We start from the raw sequence: 25,201 nt of genomic DNA, 5'->3' as shown, positions 1-25,201 counted from the left end.
AGGTCTTAAAGATTTTGACAGAGGGACTGTCTTCAAGATCAGGTAATAAAGCAGGACGCACCTTAAGGCCCTTTTGGCATCAGGTGAAACATTAAAATTGATCACATTATAGTCTGTTATCACTGATACTATTGTTTGCCACAAACTGGCTCCCATACAGTTTAACAAGCTGTTTTGAGCTGCAAATAAGTCCACATGGGCTACTAGACTAGATATTGCAAGAATTCACCTAACACCTTGGTGGTCCCTGAACCTTTGTAATTTCATTAAATAAACACTTGGTATGCACATGTACATAAAATGATTTTGGCAACTTTCCATCCATATACATAAAATAAATAGAAGCTAATAGTGGAAGAAGAGGAAATGGCTGTATCTGGTTAAAAGGGACAGGAAATAAAATAAAGTATAAATTAACGATTTTAGATTAGAAAAGGTTTTTGTCATTAAAGATCTTAACATAGAGTCTGTAGACTTCCTGTAGCCTAGAAGCATATTTATTAGCTACTGTGTCGTTATTTAGAGTTTTATTTTGAAATGTGTAACAGGAAGTTTTATTTTGTAGTTATTCTACTTGATTGGACTCGGGTAACCTCGGTTAACCGTATACAGTCTTCCGAAACTCATTTAACCAACATTTAAACTATGACAGATAAAACGGAGGTCAATCTAAGTGGAGTCAAACAAAGTAAAGGCGTTTGGCTTGTAAAGGTTTGTCCACCTGCAGATTACTACATTAGCACATTAATGGATGAGATTTCTGAGGCGATCACACAACTGTTTCATATGTTGCCTTGTTTGTCGGCTAACACCTGGTAAATCGCGACCCAGCGGCTTTTACAGGTGTCTTCCGGTAATTATACGTCGAGGATAACTGTCATTTTAGTTGAGTAGAAGTCCCGCTTTTAACAAATGGTTAAAGCAATTTACCATTTGACGCATTTTGAAGAGGTTTGCTAATTTAGCTAGCTAACGTTAGCAGTTTCACTAACGTTAATTAAAAAACTCGGTTAACGATTTCATCCATGTCGAAATGAATATGTTGATCAAAATTAATTCCAACGCTTTTGTGGAGTAACATGTTAAGTTGGTGTTGAATGTGTGTGTGAATCTTTACCGGCCATCTTTAATAACGATGTGATCTGTCTCCAGGTTCCCAAGTATTTATCTCAGCAGTGGGACAAGGCCTCAGAAAAGGGAGAAGTTGGAAAGATCAGCTTTGGAAAGTATGTTGTGAAAATGAAGATTTAAAAACACGTTAATACATAAATCTACACTTGTACCTGTCTCCATGATTCATCTTTACCCCTTTTTATCCACGTGACAGGAAGCAGGGCAAAACAGAGGTGAGACAGCTTCATTATTAGACCTCACGCACAGCTTGTGCAGTAAACTTGTAATATTCTTTGTTGTAACCCGTGTGCTGTAACTCCATACATTCACTCAAGTACTATACTTAAGTACAAATTTGGGATACTTGCACTTGACTTGAGTTTTTTCTTTTTGTGCCACTTTCTACTTCTACTCCACAACATTTGTTTGACAACCTTAGTCACTAGTTACTTTACAGATCAATATTCTGCACACAAAACATATGAAGAGCTTCTGAAATAAGTCTTGTAGTGAGTTAATCTACCCGACAATATATACAAAAGCTGAAACAATTAGCTGATTTATTATTTTTCATGGTCATTTTTCATGTGAAAACATTTTCTGATGCCAGTTTCTCAAATGTAAAGCTTTTCCATTTAATTACCTTATTTTTATTACCTGCTTTTCTGGTTGGACAAAATAAGCATTGTGAAGTCGTCGCAGTGGGCTCTGGGTACTTCATTTTTTCTTCTTCTTCTTGTGACCTTTCTCACTATTGTCTGCTTTTCTTTTTCTGCACGATCCAAACAGGTAATGGACGAATGGAGAAAATAATCAGCCCATTACTCACTAATAAAAATAGTCCTTTGTTGGATCCTAATCAAAATAGTTAAAAAGCTCCACCTCAACTACGACTTTGAAAACAGAATTGTACAATTTTTTACCAGTTCATTTGGATTTATTAATGCATGGGCAATAATAATCTTATGATATTATATATGATAGTTTAGCAGTCACAGCCATTTCTCTGCATAGCGTACTTTGTTTTCCTGATTATACTATACATGTATTTTTACTGAAGTAGCATTTTCAATGCAGGACTTGTACTATATTTTTACAGTGTGGTGTTAGTACTTTTACTTAAGCATCTGAAAGCTTCCTCCACCACTGGTTCTATCCCATCACTATTTGCTGCCGCATTGACTCAACTTCCTCACAGGGATCAATACGGGTTCATCATATCATATTTGACCCTATTTGATGAATCAAAGAGTTGGTTGTGAATACAACTAGTCAGCAGGGCCTTGACTCAGCTGTGTTTCTCAGGTATGTTTCAACCTGAATGAGGAGCTGAGCGCCTTGAATGCTGTGGGGGAGAAAGATGCATCACTGCAGGTCCCAAGGGATCATCCATTCACAATGCACACAGTGGGAGGACAGACCATGGCTGTCTTCAGCCAGAGTGACACAGGTCAGTCTCCAACTCAGCTGTTCCAGTCCTCGTCTCTGGTTCTTTTGTACAGGGTAATTTCATGTGAAACGTGTTGAATAGTGGCTCAAGGGTTCAACTGACATTGATCTGAGGAATGTATGTGATGCATGTGATGGTGCACAGGGCAGTGCAGTTTGTGAGCTAAACAAAAGTCTATATCCTGGACAGATATGATCTAAGACTCATACTGCAGGCACCTGCTGATCAGTACATCTGAAGAAGTGTGAAAGAAGTTCAGCAAAAGTAAGGCTTTACACAAACATCTGAAATTGGATTTTAAAGACTAAGCAAGAGTATACAGAAGGGTATAAAGAGTATATACAAGTGTGCATGTACTGATTCAGAATGAGGATGTTGCGGTTTCCCAGAAAAAAAGGGACAAGTGATAAAAAGTTAGAATATATTTTAGACTCAAGACCGTGTTTAGAGTTGGGGAAATTCTCATTGCACTATGTCAAAAATGAATTATTAACTGTGCCTTACAAAATAGAGGAGTCTTTTATTGTTGCTAAAACCGACAAAAAAATGTTCTCAATGTTCTGTTACCTGCAGATAAAATGTATTAATTAAGCTTGATGAAGGAACAAATCCAGGAACTCCTCTGTTGACAGCCTATAGAAAAACCCAACACTCACAGGGAATTTATTCAGGATATAGTGGCACATGACATTACACATTTAACTGTCCCTAGTTCTTGTAGTTCCTTAGATTTTCCTGCTTTGAAAGGCGGCTGGTGTTGATGGATTCTACATTGATTGCACTGTAAAATTAATGAGAATACTCAGAGTGGGTTCTGATTTATGGAGGATGTTTGCTACCAGACATGATGTGTCATACATATACATGAGCCAGAGGGATTTGCAGGGATTTGCATCAGACCCAGATCTTAAAAATAGCTGGAACAGTATGGTTGGGTGTCTGAGTGTATGACCTGTGAATTACAATAGATTAGGGTGTTCCTTTTCGTGCGATAATTTGACTGTCACTAAAATGAGTAATACCAATAAAAGTGAACGACAATTATGTAGGTTTAATTTTTCTTTTGAAACAACAGAAAGTGTAATTACAGAAAATCCGAGGATAAGAGGATAAAATAAAACAAGAAAAAAAGGTCCCCATACTTCAATGAAAACTTTAATTTAGAGAAACAGTAAATAAGTAGCAGGGTGCACGCTGTTCAAACCAGTAAAATGTCAAAAGCAATTCTGAGCCTCCCAGGGTGCTGGTGCTCACTAACAATGAAATGACTGCCTCTCATAGTATTTTTCAAGCACTGCTAAAGGTGCATGTAATTGGGTGTTGTTGGTATAAAAACAAAGCATCTTATGAGCATACCCCAATCACGGCCAAAGTGGTCTGATGCACAAATTTTGACTGAATAGCAAGTTACCAAAACTCTATCCGAAGTGGAAAGTGTGAAACCAATGGAGCAAGAGTGACGGGACTTTATATGAAACAAGGAAAACATGACATGCATTGCATTGTATTGCAGAGATCCCAGAATAATTTACAGAAATGTAAAAATGCATGGTCAACATAATTGGCAGTATATCAAAACAACCCTGGTTAAATAGACACATCCAATGTGGGGACAGTTCACATGAGATATGCTATGATTTCTGTGCTAGAATTGATAGTGGTGACACATTCATGGCTTCTCTTTTTGTACTTGTCAATGGTGAATGTGAATGTCAGTGATAGATATTCGCTGCATAGGATAATGAGCTATTTTCATCCTTAACTGCTTTGTTGATCTGGCTGCTGTGGTTGACAGGAGGGGGTGCTGGAGCCAAACCATAATGCCTATGAATGGCTATAGATTTAGATACCAATGCTGTCCTGTTTAAATTAATTTCCATGTCTGTAGTTAATGTTGATCAGAGGCATGTTGTTGTTTAAGTGCATCTTTGACCGGCTTTGGTGGTTCAGAGTCCACTCTATACAGTAATCATGGTGTTTTCAATTTTTGCTCTCTATGATGAAGTCATGGCCTTATCCAGTTTGTTAGTGACCAGGTGTTGAAAATCAAAGTCAGCAACTGTGTGAATAGGTTTCAATTCAATAGTGAATCCTCAATATATGGTGTGCGAATTTTATTCTATTTCTACATAGGAAAGAGGAAAGACAAATAAAAATCAATGTCAAGCTTTCGAGCAAAGGCAACTTGTTGATTTGAATTATGATACAGCCATGAGAAACAGGAAAACATTAGAATTATTTTCTCATTAAGCTGAACAGACATGGTACAGGCAAACCTGGGACCACATGAATAGATTAGATTATTTCTGTCAGCAACAGAGCATGTAGCCAGAGAAACATCATAACAGTGCGAGGAAGGAAGGAATACATAAACATTAAAAAAAAGTTGAAAAGTAAACCTGTTTTTTTTGTCTTTTTTTAGTCCACAGAAACTAATCATTTCCAATTTCAGCATTTGAATAAATTATAATAATGCATTCTCTTTTAAATATATTGATTACATCTTTTGTAACGATGTAGGAAACAAGGTTCTCTAGTTTGTAATTGCATCGAAATTGACACTTATACTAAAGTAGTCAATTTAAGTTGCCTAATAAATTGGCAACTGAAGGAATTACCACAGCCCAAATGAAGAGAAATTTCTGCATGTTAGTGCCATGACAACAAATGGTTTCTCATTAGCTACATCTCACGTCGTTTTCACTAAACGGTGCCTCAAAACTGTAATTAAAATTGAAATGGAGCTTTCTCTTCATGAGGGTGCATTCTGCAGCCACAAGGTTTGTTCTATCACCGCCCTCATGCTCTTTAGATTCACCCACACTTGCATGTGCATTAATACCTCCTACATGTGATAATGGATTTATCTGCTTCTCCTTTTAAAGGTTTTTCTTTCCGTTACCCTCAGTCTTTTATTACCAGCAAAAACAGCTACGCTTCAAAATGCACTGCGCTGCACCGTCTGGCTAAAATGTTGTTTAGAAAGGGTAAAAAAATTAATTCTGACTCAGGTAGAGCTAGTGTCAGAGAGGACCACCTGTATAATATTCTTGTGTTTGAGAATGTGGAAACATGACATTCAGGAGGCGTAAAAACCTCTTGGTTTTTTTTTCTCACAGCTGACAGTGCTCCAGATGACTGGGTTGACTGTGAAAGTGCACTGGAAACAAGAAATAGGATAATGTCCTCTGAGATGTGGTGGTGTGTAGTCTCTATTTACCTGACCGACGCTCAGCTCCACCCCCACTCGCCCACACGAAGGTGTATTGTATGACACCGGTCTCCCACTCACTTTCCCATAGCTCTTTAAACACACACACACACACACACACACACACACACACACGCACACGCAGCAGCAGCAGCAGCTTTCCAACATCACTGTGCCTGCACATACACACTTGCAGTGGTTTGATCTGCACTTGCACTCTCACACTTTTTGCCTCACACCTACTCAAATTTTTACTGATTCTTGACACCTCGGACAGAGCAGGTCTTTGGAAAAAAATAGATCTACATGTGAGAAACCTATTGAAATACATCTTTATGTAACTGTTTTATCACTGAATATAATACAGAGCAGTGTTATTCCATATATGGTATATCTCTGTATCACTATGGTCCATATATCACATATGTAATATTCAATGTATAAAATCTATGTAAATTAGATGTTTATAGATAAACAATAGTCTCTGGTTCTTTTGATAATAGATAAACACTATTGGCTCGTCATACAGAATTTTCACATACATGGAGTCTTATATATATTACAGTGTTAATACAATACCACTAACGTGCTATATCAGTACTACTAATATTACATGTCTGTTATCACTCACCACTACTAACATTATTACTGCCTCTGTTCTACTACAATACTACTACCACCTAATGTGAAAACTAACAAATTCTGTGCTGGTCTGCTTTTTTTTGTAGAATGAAGATAGAGTTCATGATTTTTAAGGTACACCCCAAATTGCCAAATTTCAATTGAGTTGAGTCGAGAGGAAAACTTTGGTAATTTTTGGAGCAAAATTGAGGGATGTGTAATTTTCAGCTCATGACAGGATACTTCTAAAACTACTGACCAAATTCCCATCAGACTCTGCATTACTTTGAGATCAATACAAACATGCTAATATTAGCATGTTAACTGAAAAACTGAAAACAAGAAAAATGGTTTCTTAGGTTGAATGTTTACTGGTTTGTTTTATTGATTTTCAGTTCACCAAATTAGTAAGGGTACTAGTACTGTGTTAAAGTATTACACATTCATATAAAAAAACTGTATGGCACTAACCTACAGTTAGTTTTATTGCTTTTAGACCAAACAAAGCATATACATGTTTTCCTACTGGGCACCCCAAAATGGGCTGGAGCAACTGTCTATGTCCATTTGTTGGGAAATGTGTAGTCCACACAGCCACACAGTGTGTAATCCTAATAATCCAAACATTTCAGACTATAATTCCTTCCTCCACCTGCCTTATACAAGTATTCAGTGAGCCAACAATAGCGAGAGGTTGCTAATGGTGACCGTCAGTGATTGATAAGTACACGAATGGTGTCTGACATGGCTTTTGTACAGTAAGGCTGCTAGCTAAATGTTCCTCCATTATTTCCCCTCTCGTTGTTCTGCTTTGTTCCGGCAAGGACCAGGTATTGATTAAGAGGTTGCTAAGCAACAGGCTTAGTTGCCACAGAAGCGTGCAGAGGAGAACAGAAAGCCAGATGTAATGCACTGCTCTGTTGCAGTATGACTTTTCCTTCAGCTGACTCTGTGAAGCTTTTCACGAAAACTTTGCAGTCCTTGAGTCTCTTGAAATAAATCAAAACCACAGTCTCTGCATTCATATTGTCAATTTGTAAACTATAGATTCTTGTTGTAACTTGAACTACCTACTTTGGCACTTTTATTAAAAATACATACATTTGAATATGTCAACTTCTTCTTGAACTAGGGTATGAATTATTTATTTTAGCATTTTGGTCTTTCAAGCACACTATGGATGTAGACATTTGATTTTCTGCTTGTTCAGTGGATATTTCCTTATAACAATGTTCAACATCATCTTTCCGGATTCAAAGAGTGACAAAGACCCGACTTTTCACAATTTGGGCGTGAAAACCAAGGGAGGCAGTGGCTCCGTTATGATTGGTCACTTTAAACGCCATCACACCTTTCTCTTACTTTGATCGACAGTTTACGCAACCTCCGTGAATTACACACAGAGAGCTGAAGCGCAGCAGCTGGAGGACATCCAAGGCAAAGTCCTGAAATATTTTCTGTATAAAATATGATCCAGTTTATCCAAGATCACTGAATTAAGTTCTTTTACTTTAATCTGCTGCCTGTCTTGGCCAAGACACTCTTGAAAAAAATATTTTTAATCTCAATGAGACTTACTCATGGTTAAATAAAGGTTGAATTAAATACATTTTTTAAATGATAAAGTCGCCACGAGTAGAATTCTGAGACCAATTGGGCATTTAATTAAAATGTCATATGTACAAGCCTTACTACACCAAGACTTCAATAAGTTTCTTAAGGTGCATGTTGGTCAGAAATATCTAATCCCTGATTAAAAAACATGCCTTGCTAATGATGAGTGACGTTAAAACTCAAAAATGTTTCTCTTTACATTAAGTATTCATGACTGAATTGGCAATACGTTATTGTATTATAATTAGGTGTAGAGCCTAACATTCAAAACCTCTGCTTGAAATGCGATGCGATGAAGACAGACTCAGTGATTAACCAAAACTTACACGAAGAGCTGACTTGTTGGTCACTCAGGCTCCACTGAATAAACGAAAAATAGACATAGGATACATGTGAACTGATGACACTTTCTTAAAGTGAATGCATAAAACAAACGTATGTAAATACCTTATTGCCATGACGTTTTCTACGTCGTTTCCACTTCCTCTTCTTTTGGAGTTAGCACCACCATGACTGTTAAGCTTGATGAGCCAACTCCTAATGTTTGCATAACAGTAGTGGATGTAGCCGCACGATAATGAGCATTTTCGTTGGTAAATGTTGGGGAACTTTGGTTCAAATTTGCACTACATTTGAATAGAAACCTGCCTAGTAACAGAAGACTATGAAACAGGGGAAATACTTCAAAAACTAGCAACTTCTTTTTTTACAATTCTATACACACAGCTTGATAAAGTCACTAACTTTTCAGGCCCACGGATATAAACTCAACTGATACCCCAACCAAGTGTTTCTGCAGTTTGTTTGAAAGGAATAAACTGCTGTTTGTCCTGATGTGTTATCGTTTGAAATCCCTGTTGTGTAGTAACATTGGAACTGTACATGCTGTTGGATCCTGGGCAGACTGTCGTAGGTGTTTTATTGAAGGAGGGTGGCTGGCTTAGCTTTGTACTGTAGGTTCATTCCAAAAATGTGGCTCATGAATCGCTGAGGGCTTAAAGAGGGCTATCTCTCGACTGGATACCTCTTGAAAAGCATGACTTTGTAGTCAGACGACACTAACAGCACATGCTTTCAGGACTATATCTGACTTCATTCACAAGGGATCAGCAGGCCCACGGTATGAATTGTTGGAATTCATCTCCAGCTTTCAGTTCTGGAAGTTGAGCACTAATAGCTGTACGGTTGGGTTGTTTCCATAGCAGATGTCAAGGAGCAGTCTTGGCGGTTTGTTAAGAGAGATAAGACTGTGTTCTGCCTACGTTAATCCAATGGGAGGCATCCGAGTTCCTGCTGTCGGAGAACTCAAACCTCTTGGGCATACTCGCTGTCAGAGCTGGTTGAAGCTGTCAGCTCTCTCCTGTTGCACTGCTCTCTGCTCTCTGCTCTCTCACAGCGCTACCAGAAATGGATAAAATACCATTCTCACAGTATAAATTAGAATTTCTCGCCACCCTGACATTTGTTTTGCAGGGTGTATTTATCCGTGGAAAATAAGCTTCGTGCTCTTTTCCAACAACTCCTCTTCTCATATTTATACAGTTCCTCACATTCACACTGGCAGCAACACATTGAGAGTGTAAGAATACTTTGTATCTTATCAACATGTTAGTTTTAGAGGCTCTGATGTATTTATCCTTTGTACAGATTATTGCCTGTATTGTCAAACATAAATGAACTGTGTATGACTGAAAACCTTGAACGTATAATGTCTGTTTAGAAGAAATGGTGACAGTACACCTTCATTCTCCGTCTATTAGACACACCTCATGTGCTACATTAATGCAGTCTAATGAAACACTTCTGGAATAAATCCTACCTTCATGAAGTTTTGAATTGAAAGAAGGTGTTGATTCAAATGTGTTTTGGTCATTCTGTACACTGTAGTTTGTGGTGCTATAACTGAGTTACACTGACAAGTGTTTCTATTTATTTAGGATTTATTGCATGGTTGTCGTATTACTAAGGAGTGCCTTGTAAACTGAGTGTATATATTGTAGTTTATTGTGTGGTGAAATCTCATTTTTGTGTTTACACCTTGTTTGCTGGATATAAGAGTATTTTCATTTGTAAAATACCAAGAGGAGAAAAAAGCATTCAGTTATGGTAAAGCTTAAGAACTAGTGCATTTTAACATAAAGCGTCTCGCTCAAAGGCACCTCAGTGAGAAGTGACGAAGGGAAGCATGTCACTCATGACTGCACCACATGGAGAAAAGTGCCACCTGTGGCTTAGAAAAAGAAAAAGGGAATATGGCTGTTCCAGTACCCAGAGAGCATGATTGTCCATTTAAAGAGGGCAGGCAGGTGGTTTGTTGCTGCGCTCAGGGTATAAAACCCTCTCTCAGTGCATTTAAAATTTGCTTTTACCATGTCACAAATGTCTAAAGATGTGGATTAAAAAATGTTGTCGGCACCCCACAGGTTCCTCAAACATGCAAATCTCACATTTATTTTCCCCCATATTCACAGTGAAGCACAGGGCTGAATCACTGTGACTCAAGGCCTGCTATTCTTCTCGGAGATGCATGTTTGTTGTTGCCCAAGGTGAAAATAAGAGCGCGAGCCAGCGATTGTTCTGCTAGAGAAACATCATCTGCGTTCTCATTTCTGTTTGGCCTCTTGAAAATGAATGTTTGTCAAACCCCTGCTGTGCTTCCACACATAAGAGGCATGTGACACCCAGAATAATGGTAGAGGGGTTAGGTTGTGATGCTCTGTTGCCAGTAGACACAAGGTGAGTCTCTGTCAGTAGTTTGATTAAAGACTAAAAAGGTCATAGTAAAGCAGATTGTAAGAAAATGTGGGGCAAGTAAAGTCTTGTTTTCTGTGATGTTGTGGATAGATGTGTTGAGGTGTTTGTCTCCATCATGACCCTTCTCCAAGAACCCATTATGTTAATGGTAATGTCATGTCTCCTAACCGCAACTACAGCAGTATTTTCTCCCAGTTTACACTATTTTTGTCATTGTCAAGTCTATTTAAATTCCTCTGGGTCCTTTAGAGTTAAAACAAGGAAAGATTTACTCAGAAGCTATGCAAATGATTTTATGTTTTTCTTCTAATTTCATCTGAATCTCATCACTTGTAATTTAATAAGGCATCACTGGTATTATAGCTCACATTTCAGCAATCTGTCTTTTTATGTCAGATAGAGTTCGGGAGCTTGTTTTGTGTTTTATTTTCCTGCCATCACTGCGGCATTTCAAATGAGTCCAATTTACTCTAACAGCCCATTTCTGTATTTACCATCCAGACGCTCAGCTGACCTGCACCAGTGGGTTTTTAGAGGTAGATTAGAGCCGGCTGTTGCCTTTGTAGGGATTCATGCGCACTGACACATGAATAAAAAGGATCACATTATTGTTAAACCAGAGCATGAGCTGCCTGGATATTGTTTCTTTATTAAAAGTGTAATAATAGCCAGTCAGTGTTGTCCACATCTAATATGATGACGGTTCCTCCACACACAGGTCACACAGTCCATATGTTTGTGTTACTTTTGTGTGAGATGTCTGAGCAAGAAAATAATTTTGTGTTGTGTGGGAGGGTTTTACTCAACAGTAACAAAAACTTACCTCACTCGGCCTTAAAAAAGGCGGCTCACCCACCATTAGTCTGGCTTTCAGTGAAGGGTTTCTGCTTTGCATTGTCCAAATCAGGCCTGAGCTGAGTTTGTTGTGCTCAGATTCAGCTCTGCACACTGATGACAAGCCCCTGCACTCCCGAATGGAGCACAGATGTCTTGAAGGAAAAATACTGGCAGGCTGTGTGATTAATGCTATATGTTGTATGCAGAATTTGGGTGTGAGACTTACAGCAGCTTCCAGTTATAACTCAGGTTTGACAGGAGACCGAGCATTTATAGAGGGGAGTTTGTGTCATAACAGTGATGATGTCCCTGTAAGAAAGAGTTGCATGATAAAGAATGTGCTGATACATATTTGTACTTACTTCTTCTTGTCTGTCTTATAAAGTGCATGAAATGTAGCCACATATTCTTACATATCCACTCAGTACTTGACATGTGCATGGCAATATCAACCTGTTAGAGGGCTGTGGGGTAAATGTTTTATATAAAGTATATATTGAGCTCCCACTCCCTTTCACATGTATTTGCAATGTGTATGTGCCCTGTGGCTCATTACATAAAGTGCACATGGCACAACTACACAAGGCAGCTTCATTTTTTGCCCTGAGGCATTGAAACCAACCAGTACTCCTACATGTATGCTGGAAAAATACTCCATGGCCCCAGGTTTTCTTTGTGTCAGCCAGTTTGTCATAATTTTGATTGAAAATTGAAAATAGTAGATGGGGGATTTTTAGCATTAATTGGAAAGCTGAACTCCTAATAAATCCATCTGCTCGTTGTGGACTGTTAAGGAAATTATCTTATAATCAGTCTGTAAAAGCAATGTGTATATTTATGTCAATCATTTGGTTGGTAACCATGGTAACAGGGATGCACGTCAGTGACTGCAGGGATTTACCCTGATCAATCAGGCAGTCAAAAGTAGGTAAAACTGCAGTCTTCTATGTTTGTATTCTACTGTGTGTACTTTGGTTCTACCTGTTGGTCATAATTCATAACGTGGCTGATTTGCAGTCTAATACAACCCTGATTCCAGGACACTGTGTAAGATGTAAATGAAACGGAGAGCAATCATCTGCAATTGAATGTAGTAACATCCTTTTTACAATCATGTATTTCACAAAGTGGTGAACATTGCTCCATCCTTACTTGCCTGAGCCTTTCGAGGATGCCCCTTTCATACCCAGCCATGATACTATCACCTGTTACCAATGAACCTGTTTGTGTTAGAAATCGTGTTAATGATCAGTAAGTAGCTCTTTGTGACACCAGAGAACATAAATACTGTACATAAGAGGCATCAAAGTGCTGCATGAGCTGCTGTCAGTCACCAGAATCTGAGTTCCCCACGTGGGTCCATCTTGTGCCGATGATGCAGGATGACATCACCAAACTGTCCAATCAGTGAGTTACCTGTCAGTCTGTATGACTTCATGTTTGCGCCTCTTGGCCCGTTTGTAGAGTAAGTGTGAGCGTGAATTTTACAAGAGCTAAAAAAGCCAAGTGTCATTATGAACAGACTCCTGAAATTCATGGAAAATTCATAATGATAACTAGATACTTGACTAGAAAATGCTCTCAGACCTCTGCCAAGGAGGCAGTCAATACAAAACCCACAGTTCCACTACCAATGAATGAGTCTGTATCTCAACAAAAAGCTCTGCTTCCAGATCACAGGACGCCTTAAAAAAACAAAACAACAGATACTCAGTTTGAGACTCAATGCAACAGTCAACCAGCGAAAATAAACCCAACTCTTGCATGAAATAGACAAGTGTATTGATTCTGCAACTTCAGAGTTACCTTCAGTAGTGCATATTTTCTAAATTCATGAATATTCTGCGTTTTGGATTGACTTGCCTTTTGGTCGGGACTTTGAGAAGCCCTGGTCTATGTAAAACAATGCCTTTTGACGGGAATTTACAAGGCACCCACACATGTGTAATCAGAGTAAACAGGCAAGGTGTAACCATGGGAACAACAATTGTGTGACATGGTAACACAAACTCAGTGCCTCAGCTTACATTAACTGCATTGGGCTTAGTTCGGGTTTGAACAGAAAAACAACAGAATGCCTGTCGGGTTCAGGTTAGGCCCGATTCTCTCAGACTCAGGTTCAGACGGAAATGTGAAGCCCAAGCAACACTCAAGTCTGGAGCCCCGGGAGCTGTTGCCTGCTTTGCCTGGTCAATAATCCATTGATTTTAATTAATGGATTCTCTCAGATGCACAAAACGCACACCCCATACACATGTACACACGTCTGTCATCATGTTGTGTCAAAAGGTGCTCATTACCGCTTTCACACATATGTAGGAGGGTGGAGGTTAGGTTGGCTGTGATTTCCTCCTCCACCTCATCTCTTTGCCTCAGCTCTGCTGGAGATCCTCCTCACATCTGTTTCTTTCTGATCTGCATTCCTTACCACCACCTTTTGAAGTGATCAGTTTATTTATTAACTGGAAACTGTTTTGATCACTGATCAGTTTTTGGGTATTTGATTATTGACAAAATAAATTATGATTGTGAAATATTGTGTGGACCAAATGATCAATTGGAAAGAAATAATTGCCGAATTAATTAGAGTAATAGATGCTTAAAATAGCATCGGTCGCAACATTACTGTCATGTTACTTTATTCTTGATCCCAGTTATATTGCCTATATTGATCTATTTTACTTTTAATATGGTTTATTTGGTCTCAGTAATGGTAACATTTAGGCTGTAGAATTTACCATCAGAATTTATCATTTTTCTTGCTGAAAATTCCTGAAATGAGGAAACTGCACAGGGAATAAGTGGATTTATCTCACTTCACTGGCAGAATGTTTTTTGTTGTTGAAGAAAATACATTTTTAAGGTTCAATGTGAGACCAAATGATTCCCAAGACAGTATTAAGTGTAAATGCTGCTTCAGAGGCTTCTATACCCTGAAGGAAAAGTTCACAGTTCTTAGCGAAGCTCAGATTTAAAGTATCAGCCATTGGCAGCTTCAGTCTAAAAATATCTATATTATTGCATGAGAAACAATTCTCTATACTCACTGTTTCATACTCAGTGTCACCCCACCTCCCCCGCCTTTCTGCATCTGTTTCTCATCTCGTTTTTGTGACTGAATAATGGTTGCTGCTGCCTCTTTTGTCTGAGCTGAGAGTGGAAGTGGAAGGGGCCTGACCTTCCCCTCCTCCTCTTCTTCACCCTACGTCTCTTCTCTCCTCCCCTCCTCTGCCATTTGCTCTCTTTCTGGAGTTTCAAGATAAAAATGAGAGGTATGTTCTGGCCGAGCAGCACCACAGGACTAAGGCATCACGATAAGAAAGGGTGTGTGTTAGAGAAGGAGAGCAGCTTGTGAGCGAATGGTGTAGTAGCTGAGTTTGCCTGGCAACAGGTGAAAAGTCTGAGATGAGACTGTTGATCATAGTAGTATGATTTGGATTTTTCTCACTGCTGTTACCACCACTCTCCTCTTTCTCTGCCTGCACCTCATGCCTCCCTCATCATCCAAAGCTGCCTTTTGATGAGGTGTGGACCACTTTGACCCAGCAACTAATGAGTAAAAACAGTGATTGTCATAAAAAATGCATGGAGCTGATCCTCAATTAAAGAAGACCTCAGGTTTGATGTTCACAGTAAAGCAATCAGGGCTTGGTGAACAGCACCGGTGCACTGAGTTTTTCTCTTCTCGACACATATCCTTGTCACACATGGTATTACGTGTGCCTTGCATGTTCATTGTCTGTTTGTGAGGAGTGGGCTGAAGATGAGTTCTGCCTGATGTCAGAGGTTGATGTGGATGTATGAGTCATGATGGGGGTGGTGGCGGCTGGTCCCACCAATTGATGGCATTGCCTGCTGGAGCAGATGGTTTCAGTCGGCATGGTGGGGGCAACGCGGTTAGAGGTACAGTGAGAGATGCTGTTCATTCAAAGGTGACTGATAGTTGGCATGCTCAGTAACTAAAAGGTGGTCAAGGCGACTCTCCAGTAAGAGGCAATTTAACTTGTTTTTCAAGGCTTTTCCACTTTAGCAAGGATAAACTGGAGGAGATGAATAATTTTCATTGTTTGAAATGACTGAATTTAAACATTTCCTTAAATGGATCTTGACGCATCCCTGCTGCACATTTGCTTTGGCACTGACAACGGTGCTCACTGTCAAAGCAGCATTTTGTCCTTTAATGCAGCCATTACACAGTGGTGTGCCTTTTTTGTGACCCAGTGTAATCAACCTATTGACTTATCACTTGTTGTAGGTTAAATGTATTATCCAGTTATGAATGTCTTTCTGCAGTTCTACTCGAGTTCAATTTACCTGCCATGATTAGCTCTGCTCAGCCTGTGAAAACAGTTGTATAATGTCTTCTCTGGGTCTGGAGGTGCTTTCAAAAACACAAACTTAAGACCAGAAAATTTGCGTTTCAAACAGAGGCATAGTTTTTGAAAGGTGTTGGCATTTACCAGACAGGGTAAGTCCATGGATGCAATTGAGTTGCATTGTGGGAAATGTAGGATCCATTATTTTTGGAGCTAAAAATGTTTGGTCTCTGCTTCTTTGACTTGTGTTCCTTCTTTTTTAAATGTGAATGCATTAATAAATCACTAAAGTACCCTTTAATTATGTCATTATTTATTTACTTCTGAATTTCATACTAATTCAATTAAGGGAGAGAGTTTGTACTTTTCATTAGAGGACAATAATCCTATTGTTGCAGTAATTCATATTTAGAGGCAAATAACGTAAATGTTATCACTTTAGTAGTAAATAGTTTGCAGTAAAATTATAGTAAAATAGTAAAATTCATAAATTTGGTATGCCAGAATCTTAATTAGCAATTAGTAACTGAAGCTGTCAAAAGACCATAGTGGATTAAAATGAACAATAGTATAGTACTGTAGAGAGTGGAAAGAAAAGAAAAGACTCAAGTCAAGTACAAGTAAATTTGGGTGTGGTGGAGTATCCCATTGCTCCTGTGTGTTTCACTACATGTTGCATGTGCATGTGTGTGTTTCAAAAACAGTGATGGGTGCAATGCAGAGAAGAATTTCCCAGTTTGGGATCAATAAAGTGAATGTTTTTTTTTAAAAAGTGCCTCAAATCTGTACCTTAAGCACACTACTTGATGGTGACACACATCAGAGTGCAATGCAGAGAGATAAAAAGAGGTCCTCCTTGAGGGAAAGGGGCAGGATTTATCTCACAGACTGGCCTACTTTTAAAACACCAGATATTTGTACTGGAGCTGGGAGGGTGTGATGGGGCTCCCCATAGGCTTCTGCAGGTGGAGTTGCTGCATGGTGGTACAGCAGGTGGTGCAAAGGTGAGGGCAGAGATGAGCATGTTTTTAATTACATTATGAACTTGACATTACTGTATGATGACATTGTGACAGTTTTTTTTTTTTTTTTTTTTTTTTTTGGAAACAAATCAGTAATTAGTGTTGTCACCAAATTCTTACCCAAAGTAAAAGTCTAGTGTCACTGAACACCATCCTGCTCCTGGGGGACTTTGTTTGTTGGTTACCAGTAAGACATGAGAACGCCTACAAATTGTCCTCAGGCACAGGATTGAAAAACCAAGTCTCCAAAGTGTTCTTCATGCCTCAGTAGTTTCCGTAAGATTGTTTCCTTAATAGAAATTCAGACTCACATCTCATGCAATGCATCACATTAACGCACATCTTTTTGGATTACAATCTCATACATTTTAAACTTACTTATAATGCATAATGGGTGGGTGATATGGCCAAAATCTATCATGTTCTAAGTAATTTTATATAATGGCAATGGTATATATCATGGTATAGTAAATGTTATGTAAATTGAGGTAAGAAAAGGTCTGAAATAACCATGCTGTACCATACTTCATCACATTTGATTATTTTCTTCTTTTATTTGGAGCTTTCATACAAACAAAAACGAGTGCCTCTCATGAGACAACGCTTGAGTTAAAAACAAGACTCAAAACAGTAAAAGTAGTTTTTTTTTTTTCAAAATCTAAGCTTTAAAGTTCCAAACGAGAACAACAGAGATGAAATAGAGGCGTGTTATCACCACGGACTCTCGCTCTCTGGTCACGTGAGAACAAGCAGTCCTGCTGACTAAGTCATGTGACCTTGTGCGGCAGCTGGATCGCTATATTGCGCTGCCCGCTCTGAATATATAGCAGAGACACTAAAGCTGTTTTCTCAAATGAACATTTTGACAAGTTGACAAGAACTTTTTTAGCTGAAATCAAGGCGGTCTTTAATATTTAGAAGAGTTTACTATTATGTTTATGTGTCTCCAAGTTGTAGTAATCTGTCGACATGATTCCCTCAGGACAGGATCAGTAACGGTAAAAAGTCATTGGACCAGGCAAAATGGAAAGAAATTTCCAATTAAGTCGCCAGGCTCCAAAAATGACACCCGCCATTCACCAAATGTGAGTAAAAATGGCAAAATTGGCAAGTTGCTGAAATAGGCCTACTTCACTACAAGCACTCATCACTACAACACATAAGGTGATTGGCCATGTTTTGCTATGTGTCAACACTTCACACTGGTGATGGCAAACAATGTATGATTGTCATTAATTGTATCGCAATTGTTTGATTGACCTTCACTGTCCACTCTCGCTACGCTTACACTTAGATTATCTAGCTGGCTACAAGGCTCGATTACCAGTACCACAGGAGAGGATTTCATGCTAACCGCAAAGAGAGTCTGCAAGTATTGCCACCTGGATGTGGCACTTCACAGATGAAGACTGATTTTTAATGACAGCATCACCAATGTGAATGATCAATGATCGCAATATTGAAAATCTTTTAGCATTCTGAATATATGGGGTTGAGCACATGCTTGTTGGCTGCAGAGTGTGTATGTGAGATGATGTAATATTAGTTAACCTTTTAAAATGATAGTTGAGTCTCCTCACAAGTGTCTGAAATTTTCTTTATTATTATCCATGCCACCCATTTAAAAAGGTTAGTCAAAAATTGATGATTACAGAGTTTTTAATGATGTATGCTATGCAGTTTTGTTGCTGGTTTGAAAAATGTTTTGGTAGGTACATTTTTTGCAGTTTACCAGCCATTGGCAGATAGACCGAAAAGTTCATTTTTGAACCCTGTGTGTCAAGTTTGGTCCCACTTCAGCATATATGTTATATGGTTGAACAGTTTCTTCTAGCGTGAATCCAAAATATAGCCAAACAGACAGGATTGCATTCTCTTCTGACCCATGCTCTAAATTGTTTAACTTTATGGTAGATTTTTTGCTAGTTTATCCCAATTTTAAGTGTTGGGGGTATGCAGATAAAGTAAAGTAACATATCCCTGAATATTTTGATGATGCCCTCTACACGAAACAGCAATAAACATTCTAAATTTCTATCCTCAATTAAAATTCATAGTCTGAGTAAAAGCTACCAGAAATATCACTTCATTGCTATGAGCCCAGCAAATTAGAAACTAAATCTCCTTAAATTTTTTTTTAAAAAAGGCTAAATTTGAGCAGCCCGATAGAACCGCTGATTTCTGCAGGTTCTTGTAATTGGAAATGCTTTAGTGGCATTCATCAGTTAAAGCCACTTTCAAAATTCATCATCTGAAGTGGGTTTGATGCGACGTCTTCATTCAGGGAGCAGAAACCCAGGAACATTACATCCTGTACCATTCTGACACCTGATATGTGTAACAGCGTTGAATATGCTGCACATAATGATAATTTTGTCCCTGTGATCCTTGCATTTTTGCACTCTAGATTGTTCCAGACATGAAAATGAGTGTTTAACACATGCAGAGAATTGTAACAGCAGTAATCGTGTGCAAGGAAAATGTTCTGATTTGGTAAAGCTGAAAGTGAGAGACGGTTCAGTGTGTCTCTACCACTTTTTTTCTGTCAGAAAATTCTTGAGAATTAACAGTAATAATGCTCCAGTCTGGCTCAGTGGTTAACAGTCACACACTGTACAGACTGTAAGTTCATATGGGTCAGGATTGAATAGTTATGTTAATGTCGTATATAATTGATGCAAAGTAACTTCTTAACACTTAACATTACTACAAGTAGTATTTGACAGGCTTCTAACACCAAGCAATGAGTCAGGCATTTCACTGTACAACAACGTTTTCAGACACACTTCAAAATACTCTCCAGTAATTTCAGTGTCACTTTTATTTGTAAAATATTCACATTGAAAAGTAATAGGCATTGTTGTGGCACTGACTTCACAGACGCTCACAGCACTAACAAACACAGTTTATTTAGTGCACATGCATCATGCTAGATCCAAAGCCCTTACAATAATCACGGTTCTTTGTACTTTAACTCAACTCACTGACATGATCTGAGGATTAGTTTATGTTGCTTCAGTCGGATTTCGAAGTGAAGTTTGTTAGTTCATCCAAAACAACAATTAATGTGCTGTGGTTCACCCTTCAGGCTCCAGAAAGGCTGATAAACTAAACACAAGCTATTAAACCAGCTAAACACAGCACACACACAGTGTATAGCAGCACACACACATACGCACACGCACACTCACACGCACAGACTGTAGCTGAATGGCAAAACAGTGCACATCACGGCTGGTTTTGAAGGCTTTTGCAGCCGTTGACAAAGCAGCAGAAGCAGTTCTTGTGCAGAGACAAATTCACTGATAAAGCTGTCGATGTTAAGAATCTCGGTTTGACCCTCTTCTTCTCTATGGAAGGACACAGTTGGCTTGTCTTCCCATATTACAGAGTGGTACTTTTTGTGTGCTATCTAATCAAATACAATTTAGACATCATTAACACTCATTTGGTCTGGATCATTCTGAATTCTATAAATACTAACTTGCAAAGCAGTGTAAAGGTTGATGCCAAAATGCCATTCTGCGGATAAAGGTTACCAAATACCCCGGACTCATCAAATCCTATATTTGTAAGACAGCATTGTGCAGTAGAGATGTAAACACTGTGAGACAGTCCAACCCACCTGTTCTCCTTCTCCCACCCAATGACAAATTACAGCTCAACACATGTTACAAGGTCTTCAAGCCAATGCCTTATGTTAGTGTGGTGGATATGGAATCAGGCACTACTCTTTTCCCTTTCTGCCTCCCCCTCTCCTCCGTTTCCCTCCATCCTACTTGACAAAGTGCAGGGCCTCAGCCGCCACCACGGAGCCTTTGCTGCTATCGAGGCTGGTGACCATCTTGAAGCCGGATCTCAGTGCTAGCATCACTGTCTCTAGTTTCAGACAGTCAAGTGTGCACAAGAAGGTGCTGTCCTCCTTCAGTACGAGCCGCGAGCCTGGCTCTGACTTGATGAAGTGTCGGAACTGGATCACATTGGACGACACCACGAATTCTTCTGGAAAGCCGTCCAAGCGGCTCTTGGAGATCTGCACCAGCCGCGCTTTGACCTTGTCGATAAAGATGGGGTCACTGCAGTACACCTTGAGGCCCTGCGACCTCTCGTGGCTATCTGTCACCTCCAAAAATGCAGCCTCCCGCTGGGCTGCCCTCTGGCTTTCCCACTCGGCCACAGCTTCCACCAGTTCACTCAGACGGTAAAAATCGGCCTCACGTCGCAGGAGCCCTGCCTCACGGAAGTCATCAGGCAGTTGGAGCTCTCCGGTTCGGAGGTAGTTGAGCACATGGCGAAAAACGGGGCCATCTCTATCAATGAACGGGTTGCCCATGGAATCAGTGTGCTGAACCGGCTTCTTACCGTTGGCCAGCTCTTCCAGAAAGGAACCCTGGTGCTTGGCAAGGGTGGTCCGGTGGGCGGTGTACAGGAACCCCCCTACGTTGATGGTGATAGTGCCTGATGAGGGCTTCTTGAAGCTCTTGCTGGGCTGCAGCAGGTCCGGGTTGATGTGCCTCAGTTCACTTTCCATCCTTCTGAGGTTCCATTCCATTCTCCAGTTACCCTCTCCAGCCTCAACCCAGCCTCCTCAAAGCTGGTGTGTCTGCAGTACAAATCGAGTCTGTCTTTCTCTTCTCTTGGATCTGGCAGTGTGAGTCTGTGGTGTTGCTGAGGAAATGAAAAGGTGTTGTCAGCTGTCGTATAGTGGCAGTGATTGTGTTCGAGATTGTGTGACGGTGGATGGGTGAGTGCTGTCTGGCAGAGGAGCTACAGTGAACTGGGAGCTGAAAACAGACTGGCTCTCTGTGCTGCTTGGTGTCCCTCCTCTCCTCTCTCTCTCCCTCTGTCTCTCTCACTCTCTCTCTCTCTCCCTCCCTTTAGGAGTGGGTGGGTAGACAGCGTCACATGAAGGGAGGAGAGAGAGAGAATGTCAGAGCAGACAACAGAAGAGTACGGACTCCAGGAGCTCTCTCTTTCTTTTTTGCTCTCTTTCCCTAAATATCTTTGATAAAAAAGGTGCAGAGCAGTGATCTGGCAATTAGCACTAGCTGAGCTCCAGCAATTAGCGCACACACACACGCACACACCCAACTGTCACCAGATGGAGGGGGGTGGGTGGGGGGGGGGTTTGCTTCTATAATTTTTGTGGTGTGAAACTGTCAGCTTGTGTGAGTCTGAATATGAAACTCCTTTTGCAGCCAAATCCATCTGTTTACCACACAGCACTAGATGTGAACTGGAATCTGTTTGAAAGGGAGTCCAGTTTAATTCGGGGGTTTACTGGCTTGCTTTTTCTGTCTCATCTCTGGTTATGACAGGAAGAAGAAGGCTGCTAGTCTTACTTATGTAAATTAAAGCAACAGGGAATGCATTTATGCAAATATCCTGTTTTCTTCCTTGCGAGGTAACAAGCAGTCCTCTGTCTTTGCAAACGTTGCTTTGATTGTGTGTGTCTTGTGTGTGCACTGGCTCTGGGTCTGGTGGAGGAAATGGATCAATTACAGTCGATGGTGGTCTGGTCATGAAGGACAGGTTTTGAGTCTGCTAATGTTTTGGCCTGTAGCCCCCCTTGGGAGCTGCACTAGATTGGTAATTTTGTTACAGATGCCTCATACCACCACTGTGTATGTGCTTCACAAGGCAGTGTCTGTTCTAGTGCAACTTGAGATGTGTAATGTCATTGTCAAACATGAGGAAATACACAGAGGGCCTGCAAAGGTCAAGTGTGTCAGGATGATGTTTGTTTACAGAGTGTGATGAAAACATAAAAATCTGTGCGTACTCTGTAGACAATTGGATTTGGTGCTCCAAGACTTTAGCATTCTGAACACTGCACTGAATGAAAATTCAAGGAAGGTTGTAACTAATGGTCTATAGTGTTAAACAATATATGGCATAGTCAGTCAGTTTTATGTCAGAGATGTGTATTAACTATGTGTGTCCATTGGAAGTGTGAGTAATTCATATTTTTCACCCTATGGGAAATTAAGAACTATGGGGGTAGGAGTAGAAAATGGCACAAAACAAATGCTCCTATAGTGAAATCTCTGTAATGAGCATTAACTTCTTATTTTTTCTCAAACACATACTAACACACATACGCAAACACCTAGGCGGACAGCATGCACACTAAATTTATGTTTATGTTCGATTCTGACCCCGACAGAAATTCTGTTGTAGAAATATTTCAGTCCAGATGGTTTGTAACCTACTTAAGATGTTTTTTTACACCAGGAATGCAATGCCAGTCAATTTGCATAATTTATCAGCACAGAAGTCTGGCAGTGACAAACACTGCCACAATCCAGGTATTTTGTCACCGCAGGGCAGCAGACACAGTGGGCTTGCTTTGCAGGAATGTTTATATGTCTTAGACTACTCAGTGGCAAAATATTTTGCACTATTGCCGGAGAATGGACAGATGATGACTTGGATATACTGAACATCACAGACAAGAGTAGCAGGGCACTGGGACGATGGATTAGATTAAATTTCGGGGTGCAACTACCGATTATTTTCAGTATCAGTGAATTTGCAGCTCGCTTTTATTTATTTATAAAATTGTTTGGTCTTTAAAAGCTCAAATTGTGAAAAATGTCCATCCAAGTTTCTCAATGTCTTAGGTGGTGTCTAACTATCAGTCCAAAACCCAAAGTTATTCACTTAACTACCATGAAAGATGACCTTAACTCGCAAATATTCAAAATTGAGGTGGAATTAAAAAATGACTGGCGATCGGTTATATAAATAGTTGCACATTTATGTTCTGTAAATTTACTAATTGATGACTTGACCAATCGTAATAAGTGTAATAGGATTAGATTAGATGGAAATTGAATGATGCCACTGGGGAAATTGGGCTATCACACTTTTAAGTAGTAGTGATGTGCCCTTGTCCAGTAAGTTCACCCATACTGTAGTGTGGTAATGGTTGATCCACGCTCTTGATCCTGCCTTTTTGAGTCTATTAGATCACACTTTGGTCCTCTTCTCAGCTTTCCGTTTATGCACAAAGAAGATGTAGAATTGAAGGTGTTGTTGCGTACATCTGTTTAGCACATTTAGCACAACAAATGAAAAAGAAGGGAAAATTGTTTTTTTTTTTGGGCTCATATTTCTGAATTTAAAAGAAATAAAGTTCAGAATGCTCCAAAGAGAATTTGAAGTCAAATGTGTGTTTGGAGGTTAAAGCTTACAAGAAAATAACAGCTGTAAATAGTACAGCAGGCTTAAAAACGACCCTATTCTAATTTGTAAATACAGTATACCCTTGCTTTTTGGTGGGGGTTACATTCCAAAAAGAACCCGTGATAGGCAAAATCCGTGAAGTAGAAACCTTTATATTTTTTTTTACAATTATTGTACAATTAAATACTATTATACATTGAAAAGAAAGAACAAACCTTTTTACAGGCTCAAGCATTTGTTTCACAAATAAAAGTACTTTAGAAACGTTTTTTTCAACAAATAACTTCTGTACTGTACAGTCAAATAATAATTTTAATCATCGATGTGAACAGAAGGCTTTAAATTGCGGAGATTAGCACTGCCCACCGCGACTCCGAGTAATTGGATTAAACGGGAGAAAATTAAAAATGATTATGAAAAAATACAAAGTACAGTCGGACAAATAGTGACTCAGGTGTATTTCACTGCTCTTCAGACTGAGCCGCTGCATCCTGACTCCGCTCTGCAGTGTTTTCTTCTTTTGAAGCCTGCGGTGCAGGTGTGTTTGTTCGGGAGAAGAACATAGTGATAGGCAAAACTCGAAATTACAAGAAAATTTGCACGTACGCAATGTCAATTTGGCAAGCTGTTTTACATACATGTACATATTAAACTGCAACGTTATTGACGCACAGGTAGAGAAGAAGCGGAGTGACTTTTTATCAGAATGCAGAACACAATGCACGATGCAAATCCGTGAAGTAGCGAAACCGTGAAAAGTAAACTGCGTTATAGCGAGGGATCACTGTACAGCATTAGGCGGTGTGAAGTGTGAGGCAGGAAGGAAAAGTGAAGGATTTTTGTTTCTACTTTCATTTAATTTAAAGTTTATGTATGTGCTTGTTATGTCTGTAAACAAGAACACAAGACACAATATAATCATGGCAATCATTCCAGCTGTTTTCCTCAACAAACTAAATAACAATTAAGTTAGGCTAGACTTGTTTTCCTGAGAAGGAACGGCAAGCAACAAGTGTTACATTTGTGTAACAGGTTATCAACTGGTTGCACCTCAGAGCTAGTGCTGATGGAAGTG

The 25,201-nt window shown here is 39.5% G+C and overlaps 2 protein-coding genes across 2 annotated transcripts in view; one reads left to right on the top strand and one right to left on the bottom strand.

Moving 5' to 3' along the window:
• The first annotated feature begins 583 nt into the window (after nucleotides 1–583).
• LOC121615903 (general transcription factor IIF subunit 2-like) overlaps nucleotides 584–25,201 on the top strand; it is a 41,232-nt gene continuing 16,614 nt past the window's right edge. The window contains exons 1-4 of the mRNA XM_041950405.1: nucleotides 584–711; nucleotides 1,153–1,226; nucleotides 1,328–1,346; nucleotides 2,419–2,563. Of these exons, the coding sequence (XP_041806339.1) occupies nucleotides 646–711; nucleotides 1,153–1,226; nucleotides 1,328–1,346; nucleotides 2,419–2,563 (304 nt within the window). The 5' untranslated portion in view covers nucleotides 584–645. The remainder of the gene's footprint in view (nucleotides 712–1,152; nucleotides 1,227–1,327; nucleotides 1,347–2,418; nucleotides 2,564–25,201) is intronic.
• Nucleotides 20,714–21,727, bottom strand: kctd4 (potassium channel tetramerization domain containing 4). Its single transcript, XM_041950404.1, has one exon. The coding sequence runs from the start codon at nucleotides 21,488–21,490 to the stop codon at nucleotides 20,714–20,716; it is 777 nt and encodes a 258-aa protein (XP_041806338.1). The 5' UTR covers nucleotides 21,491–21,727.

Source organism: Chelmon rostratus, chromosome 13, assembly GCF_017976325.1.
Source record: "Chelmon rostratus isolate fCheRos1 chromosome 13, fCheRos1.pri, whole genome shotgun sequence".
Classification (NCBI taxonomy): Eukaryota; Metazoa; Chordata; class Actinopteri; order Chaetodontiformes; family Chaetodontidae; genus Chelmon; species Chelmon rostratus.
Note: the sequence above shows the minus strand (reverse complement) of the source record. Positions and strands in the feature narration are given on the sequence as shown.